Source organism: Canis aureus, chromosome 21 (genome assembly GCF_053574225.1).
Source record: "Canis aureus isolate CA01 chromosome 21, VMU_Caureus_v.1.0, whole genome shotgun sequence".
Taxonomy (NCBI): Eukaryota; Metazoa; Chordata; class Mammalia; order Carnivora; family Canidae; genus Canis; species Canis aureus.
Genome location: NC_135631.1, coordinates 16,343,735 through 16,353,041, shown reverse-complemented (window position 1 = coordinate 16,353,041; position 9,307 = coordinate 16,343,735). Strand labels below are relative to the sequence as shown.

At 33.7% G+C, this 9,307-nt stretch overlaps 1 protein-coding gene across 1 annotated transcript; it reads right to left on the bottom strand.

The window, feature by feature from the left end:
* Positions 1 to 4,596: 4,596 nt before the first annotated feature.
* LOC144292643 (olfactory receptor 5T2) lies at positions 4,597 to 5,517 on the bottom strand. The gene has a single exon (XM_077863299.1). It carries the CDS (start codon positions 5,515 to 5,517, stop codon positions 4,597 to 4,599), a length of 921 nt encoding a protein of 306 aa, XP_077719425.1.
* Positions 5,518 to 9,307: the final 3,790 nt, after the last annotated feature.

Genomic DNA, 9,307 nt, shown 5'->3' with positions numbered 1-9,307 from the left:
ATCTGCATAAGATAGAGATGATATATACCATAAACATAAAATGCGCATCACTGTGAATATACTATCAATTGTTTTACTGAAATTCTGAAGTTACCCATCATATTCCTGGTCATTTCCTGGTTTTTAATTAAAATTGTTTGATGGAAAATGAATTTTTCATATAATCTTGTGATCTTTTCTTACACATGTATACATATTATAATTAAACTGATAACATTTTATTTCATTTTTTGTGTGGAATTTTCTTTTTTTTAATTTTGATAATGTATTTTATTAAGCTCAATATGTCCCAAATATCATATCCATACATAAACAATATAAAATTATTGATGTATTTTGCATTCTTTTTTTAATAGTAAATTTATTTTTTATTGGTGTTCAATTTGCCAACATACAGAATAACACCCAGTGCTCATCCTGTCAAGTGCCCCCCTCAGTGCCCGTCACCCATTCACCCCCACCCCCCGCCCTCCTCCCCTTCCACCACCCCTAGTTCGTTTCCCAGAGTTAGGAGTCTTTATGTTCTGTCTCCCTTTCTGATATTTCCCACATATTTCTTCTACTTAACCAACTGAGCCACCCAGGTAACACTCAGCTGTGTGGCTTCTTAAGCTCAGGGTCTTTTACAGAATGGGAGACTTTTTTGTGTGGAATTTTCTTTTTTTTTTTTTAATTTTGATAATGTATTTTATTAAGCTCAATATGTCCCAAATATCGTATCCATACATAAACAATATAAAATTATTGATGTATTTTGCATTCTTTTTTTAATAATAAATTTATTTTTTATTGGAGTTCAATTTGCCAACATACAGAATAACACCCAGTGCTCATCCCATCAAGTGCCCCCCTCAGTGCCCGTCACCCATTCACCCCCACCCCCCACCCTCCTTTCCTTCTACCACCTCTAGTTCGTTTCCCAGAGTTAGGAGTCTTCATGTTCTGTCTCCCTTTCTGATATTTCCTACTCATTTCTTCTCCCTTCCTTTCTATTCCCTTTCACTATTATTTATACAATGGAATATTCCTCAGCCATTAGAAATAACAAATACCTACCATTTGCTTCAACGTGGATGGAACTGGAGGGTATTATGCCGAGTGAAATAAGTCAATCGGAGAAGGACAAACATTATATGGTCTCATTCATTTGGGGAATATAAATATAAATAATTGTGTGGAATTTTCTAATCTGTAAGCTTTGTAGGTGAAAAGTGTATGTCTAAATAGTTTTGTTTCGTATTAATAGTTTCTAAAATAATACTGAGGAAAGAGTAGATGTTTAAAAGACATTTGCTGATTTACTGACTGTTAGAATGAATAGTGAAGAAGTAAATAAGTGAATATAATATTCATTTTAAAATCCTGAAATAAAACATGAGGTTTTGTCTTCAGCTCTGTCACTTATCTTTAATGTGATTTTAACTTTGATAAAAAGCATCGACGACTTGCATATCATTCTCTAGAATATTCACTACTTTAGAGCAGGACACATTGTTCCTTTTTCATCTTGGTGTTCCTACTATCTAACAAGGATGTGGCACATTCTAGATTCTATAATTTTTGAAGTAACAGAAAAATTGTGGGTCATTAAAAGGAAATACCAAAGATTTTTATACACTTTATGTTATGTTACCCGTGAAAATGAATTGAAATCCTTGCGGTTCTTACTAGAGTCCAAGTATCCACAGGCAGCTTCTGTTGTTACTTCCTCTCTAAGTTGTCACTTGTCTGTCATGTGGCTAATGATAGTCTTTACCCTGGTCAGTTAACAGTACTTCCATTCCTTCATCAACTCTGAAATTTTTCATCTGTTCAGCATCCCCATAACATTGTAATTTAAAAAAAAATAGTTTTACACTTTCCATTGCTATTGGTACTTAATTTTACAGTTTAATCTCTTACTTAAAGCTTATATTTATTGCACAAGATATATTTTCCATTTCCTAAGTTCTGCGTGTGCTGTATAAAAACATACTTTGGTCAAGCAAATAAAATTCTAAGACAGAATAGGACCATTTGTGGATCCAAACTTTCACCTTTCAGGGTGTTTGTAGGCAGGGCACACAGACATATTCCTACAGGTAGACTGCAAATGTTTCCTTTATCTTCTCATAAGAAGATATCATTTGATAGTCCCAGACTTTTCAATGTCTGTCAGTGGTATGAGTGTGCGAAAGTGTTTTACATCATTTTACACTCACATTTCCCTAATCGCTATTAAGGTAATGTATATGGATTGGTCTAAAGAACTTTCTTTTCTTGTGAATTGTCTGTGTGTATTCTTTGTTCATAATTCTATGGAATTTTAGTCTATTATTTATTATTTGAACTAGATGCATAATTACTTTTATTTTCTTGAGTTTATTATTATTTTTACTATATTTGTGATTATTTTTTTCATTCAGACCTTCACAATTTTATTTTTTTAAAATATTATATTTATTTATTCAAGAGAGATACAGAGAGAGAGAGAGGCAGAGACATAGGCAGAGAGAGAAGGAGTCTCCATGCAGGGAGCCCGATGTGGGACTCGATCCCAGTTCTCTAGGATCACGCCCTGGGCCGAAGGCAGCCACTTAATCACCGAGCCACCCAGGCATCCCCAGACCTTCACAATTTTAAAGCATAAAATGTATCTATTTTAGTAATTATGAGTTGCATTTAAAGATCTCTTTAATGCTGAATCATAAACACACACATGGTCACTCTTCATTTGCATGGTTTAGATATGCAAGGATAATGCTTATCAGTGACCATATTTTAATTTTGTGCTTGAAGAAAGGAACCATGTGAATAGCAATGGAAAGAACCTTGTAAACAGGAGAAAATAAATGCAGGGATATCATGGTGGGAATATATGGTGATAAGAAATGTTCTGTATACCAACTGGTGAGTTGTTATTTAGTCCTTTAGAGAAATACTAATCCACTCTAGAGAAATATCTTTAGGCTGGACTCTAATTCTTTCAACTTTTTAAAAAATATTTTATTTATTTATTTGAGAAAGAGAGAGAGAGAGAGAGAGAGAGAATGAATATGTAGGGGGGAGGAGCAGAGGGAAAGGGAGAAACAGACTCCCTGCTGAGCAGGATACCTGACATGGGGCTCCATCCTAACACCCTGGGATCATGAATTGAGCCAAAGGCAGAGGCTTAAGCTACTGAGAAATCCAGGTGCCCCTAGGCTGGACTCTAATTCTAAGGAGAATGCTTTGTTGGAATTAAAGAATACAGACACTCCCTTAAGAAAATAGTTTTAACAAAACAATAATTAAAGATTAATATATAAAAGTGAAAGAAGAGAGAACATCACAACCTTAAATTATCCTTGAAGGAGACATATCTTTGCAATGGCAATAATATCTACTGGAAAGAGGGCAAAGCATACAACAGAAGGGACTCTCTTTTGTACCTTGATTCTTGGTCCTGGGCACTGAGGAGTGGTTGAATCTGCAAGGGCATCAGAGAGTGAAGGTCAAAGGAAAACAGAACTAAAAGCTGAACTGGGCCAAGCCTTCAAGGATCCCATAGGAATAATTGGACTTAGTTCTGGGAAGAGCCAAGTGTGCCAGACAGTTTTGCCTTACTTTCCAAATTGTACTTCTTTTTGTCATTCTTGAATGTAAGCGTGATCTGATCTCAATAAATGCTAATGCTTAGACTTTGTTTTCTTGAGAAATTAAAGCATTTTTTCAAAAGTGATAAATTTCTTTTTTTATAAAGATTTTATTTATTCATAAGACTTAGGCAGAGGGAGAAGCAGACTCCATGCAGGGAGACTGATGTGGGACTCGATCACAGGACTCAGGGCACACCCTGACCCAAAGGCAGACACTCAACCCCCAAGTCACCCAGGCATCCCAAAATTAAAGCATTTTATTGCCCATGCTCTGTAAAAAAATAACACAAAGGGGAGAAACACATCATCACAAATAGTGTGTTAGTAACTACAGGGATTTGAACATACTGCCTGTGATCCCTGAATCATAGTCTGGGACTAGACTGTTGCCAATGCATGGATCTAATGATGGAGCAGAGTTCTTTGAACTAGAATCTGAACCAGTGACTCCATGGAAAGTGGGCTGGAATTATGTGAGATGTGGCTTTGCTACCAATTAGGTGATAGTTGATCAAGCTAGTCAGATATAGTGTTATTTATAATTGCAGATATTATAGTTTATACATTCAGGTAATACAGAGATGGAAGAAAATAGTATACAACATTGCAAAGTAAAGGTTACATACATACATGCCCATGTGTGCATTTGTGTTATACCCATCAGTATAGCTTCTACAAACATATATGTGTGTACACATACATATATATGTGTATGTGTATATACATATATCATCAGGAACATTTAAAAAGAAAATGAATAATATACATTTTCTGCATATGAAAATAGTATGAGCAGAGGATTGACTATGATCTTTATTTTAAAATACCTAGGGAGAAAAAAAAATCCAAGGAAAGCAAGAATACATTAATAAGCTTAAACAAAACATTTTCATCATATCTTCCTGATATTGAAATGTAGAGAAAGCATCACTCATTTTTTAATTTAATTTTTACGGTGAAAATATACTTTGTTGACAAATCAATTTTTCCTAAACACTTTCTGCATTGCATCTTTTACATCTTTGTTCCTCAAACTATAGATGATAGGATTCAGCATGGGAATCACAATCGTGTAAAATATTGACACTATCATGTCATGGTCCAGGGCATAGCTGGAACTTGGTCTCACATACATGAAGAGAACTGTACCATGAAAGATTGACACTCCAGTTAAGTGAGAGCCACATGTAGAAAAGATTTTTCGTCTGCCTTCAGCAGAATGCATCCTCAGAATTACCAAGACAATGAAACCATAGGAGATCAGGACTACCAGTATAGTAGTTATCTCAATAGATCCCGCAAAATAGAAGAGCAGTAGCTGGTTTGTGTGGGTGTCAGAACAAGAAATAGCAAGTAGTGGAGGGATGTCACAAAAGACATGTCTAATTTCATTGGAAGCACAGAAGGATAGGCTGAACGTGGCCACTGTGTGTACAGAAGCATGCAAAATGCCACCAACATAGGAAGCAATGATGAGTGGCACATAGACTCTGGGCGACATGCTCACAGAATATAGGAGAGGGTTGTAGATTGCTACATAGCGATCATAAGCCATGGCGGCCAAGAGAAAGCATTCTGTGGTCCCAAAAGTAACAGCGAGAAACATCTGTGCTGCACATCCAAGGAATGAAATGACTTTATTCTTTGACATAAAATCTACTAGCATATTTGGAGTAATTACTGAAGAATAGCAGGCATCCACAGATGATAATACACTCAGAAAATAGTACATGGGGTTGTGGAGCCGGGAATCCCCAATGACCAATGCAACCAGTCCTAAATTTCCCATCAGAGTAAAGACATAGATTGTTAGAAACAGGAAGAATAAGATGATTTGTAGCTCAAGTTTGTCTGTGAAGCCCTTTAGTACAAACGTAGTAACTTCAGTGACATTTTTCATGTTGACACTTCAGGGAACAAACTTGAAGATATTCATAAAATAATCTATTCACTAGAAAAAGAATAAACAATATTGTGATTCTATATTTTAACTGAAGGGAACATGTGGTATGCCCTCATATTTATTTTTTGGCAATGTAAAATTTCCCAGTTGTAGATCAGAAGACAATGACAAAATGATCAAAAGTTCATACTACTTGCTGCAGAATCAAGTGGAAGATATGGGTGTTCACTCACTGGCTTAATCCCTTTCATTTCTAAAACAATCAGGTCAATGGGCTAATTTGCCACTGCATTTTATTAGCTGTTTTCATATTAAGTCACAGTAAAACACCACATGATTGGCTAAAAAATAATTCCCTTCAACATCTATACATGCGAAAAAGTGTATCAGTGTACAGACATTGGAATAAAATCTCAGCATTCTAGACCTTTCAGTCATTGTGTAAAATAATCAGTTATAACCTATTCACCTGTAGAATGGGAATGTTAATATTTATTATATAATATTGGGGCAAATATTGAAAGACAAAATATGTTAATAAGATTGAATCTTCAAAATTATGTTAAACATAGAACATGTTAAATTATATTGGCTCTTTTTTTTTTTAAGATTTTATTTATTTATTTATAAGAGGCACAAAGAGAGACAGAGACACAGGCAGAGGGAGAAGCAGGCTCCCTGCAGGGAGCCAGATGCAGGACTGGATCCTGGACCTCAGGATTAAGCCCTGAGCTGAAGTCTGATACTCAACTGCTGAGCCACCTGGCCATTCCTAAATTTTGTTGATTCTATAGAGCAGTAACATTTTGTGAGCTAAGCTGTAAAAATTTTCTACCTCTATAAGGTCTTGAGTGTATGTGACAAAACTAAGATTTTTTTTTCAGGATAATAGGACATGATTGAATTAAGCAATTATATGACCACTTATATTTCATTCAAATTATTTCTTTTTTGACTGGATATATGGTTATAGGTTTTACTTCTGGATATCTAAATTCTATATGCTTTTTGATTCCTTCAAAAATGGGTGAAAAAGAAAAAAATTATTCTGAAAATCTATATAATACGTTTTTAATATTATTCTTAATCTAGGTATTATTTATTACTAGTGAAATAACAACTATACACTTATTAACTAAGAGTTACAAGTAAGCTGTTCATTAAAAAAACAGTAATTAAAATATAACAACAAAATGAATAATGCTTACACCAAGACATAAAATATTCAAGAGCAAAAAAAATAGGAAAAAATGAAAAAAGAAATAGGACTCTTTCCTGGATAATCCTATTGTTAAGAAATCAGGAGTCAGACCAACATTTGGATCCAGAGTTTCAATTAGCCAATTATATTCACAAGTTAAAGGATAAGTTTTATTGAAGCCATTATTTTCTTTCTTTCTTTCTTTCTTTCTTTCTTTCTTTCTTTCTTTCTTTCTTTCTTTCTTTCTTTCTTCTTTCTTTCTTTCTTTCTTTCTTTCTTTCTTTCTTTCTGTCTTTATTTATTTTTCTTTCGTTTTTCTTTTTTAATTTTTTTTAATATAGTCACTCACATTGAATTTTTTTTTTACTCACATTGAATTTAAGTTAGTCTTGAGAGTACATGATCTGCTGCAAATAAAAATGTATGCTTTATTTAAATCCATAATTTAAGTCAAGCTCTTGTTTCAATGCATTGACATGGATCCCATCAGTAAGAGAGAGAGCCATTTGGATTAGAAATAGTGATGGAAGCAGAAGGAACATCCCAACAACCTTGTGAAAAAGACAAAATTAGGAATGCCTCAAAACATTGTCAGTATAAGCAGAAAACATTTTAATAGAGTTACTGGAAAAATTAAAGGCAAAGAAAACAAAAAAATACTCATAATCAAGAAAGCAGGTTTTTAGATTGAATCATATGTATTAGAAATAAAAATATATAGACGAAACAAATTAGAACCCACAAGTTATGTAATCCAATTAAATGATTATTTTGAATGACTCATATTTAAAAATGCTTTTATTTTATTTTTTATTTTTTTTAAAATATTTTATTTATTTATTCATGATAGTCACACAGAGAGAGAGAGAGGCAGAGACACAGGCGGAGGGAGAAGCAGGCTCCATGCAGGGAGCCCGACGTGGGATTCGATCCCGGGTCTCCAGGATCGTGCCCCGGGCCAAAGGCAGGCGCCAAACCGCTGCGCCACCCAGGGATCCCTTAAAAATGCTTTTAAATGTATAATTTAATTAAAATGTCTTAGTGACTTGATAGGGCAAACTTCATATGTTTTTTATTCTTATTTTAAAAAGCCATAGGGAACAATATGACCTTAATATTTATTAAGTCAAGTGTTTATTTAGAGAAGGGGTAAAAGAGTTTATGTATCTGAAGTAAAAGCTACATTCAAAAGAAATGAAATGCGAACTTTGATGAATATGATGAAATATATATATATATATATAATATAATATATATATATATATATATATATATTTAAGTCTGACTGGGAGTTGCAAGAAGATCAGCCGCAATGCAATTTTTGACATCAGTTCAGTGATATGCCTTGTTCAAGACAACACAGGATTTAGAATCTGAAAGTGTGCATTCAATAGCCATGTTCATGAATAAAAGACCTGTGTGATGTTAGGTTTTCATTTTGAAGTTTACTCCTCTTCTGAAAAATAGTAATGTATTTTAATGATGAAGCAGACAAAATAATATTCTTCTTCCTTTCTTTCTTTCTTTTTTTCTTTCTTTCTTTCTTTATAAATAAAGGCAGGCAGACTCATTAAATGTATAAAGCAATAAATAAAACATACAGCAAATTTAAGATGGTCTTATAATTGAATGTTTTTAATCAGATGTACTTATTTTTAAATCATTAGCAAATATCGGGTCATGAAATTACTATTTTAAATAATCATTAAAAAATCAACATTTCCAGAGCCCTGAACAAAATATTTCATTCTTCAGCTACATATGATATATTGTTTTAGTGATTTTTAATACACACTAAAACATTATTCTCTCAGGATTAATTCAAATGACTCTTATTTTCATTATGACTTTTTCTTACTCTTTAAATCTGTATTATTCTTTAGAGAGTAAAGAAGTTTTGTGAATTGTGGGATCTTCTTATACCAAAAATACACATACATACATCACCATGAATCCATTTGTTACATTACAGTGGGCTTAAGTTTACTTGGGCAAATAAGATAGGGGAAGACTATAATGTTAAGAACTTTAGCTGGATTCTCTTGAAACAGGAATTTGACTAGATGTCCAAATAAAACTCATATTAAATATAAGTAAATGTCAGAATATATTGAAAGGACTCATAGACAGAAAATGACTATGATTCTTGAAGAATTTAATACAATTTCAACTGTTAAAATTAAGGTAAAGCCACCTTCAAAAAATACAATTGTATTAGAGGGCAGAAAATTCCAAATATATTTGGCTCCACATTGCAACACTGTTTGCAAAAGAGAAGAAAAGTAACAGCTGTGTATTGAACACCTGTGGTAGAAACAGACTTTGGTGTATTACTTTATTTCAGGCTTAGAGCCCAGATTCACTCTCATGTGCCACTCCAAGTGCATGCACTTTTTACTATTTTACACTATCTCCTGTTACACCATGGCTTCACTCTAACTGACCTCACATGCCACCTCTACTGGAATAAAATATGATTCTTTTTTAATATTTTATTTATTTATTCATGAGAGACACACAGACAAAGCAGAGGGAGAAACAGACTCCCTGCACAGCCAGGACCCCAATGCAGGACTTGATCCTGGG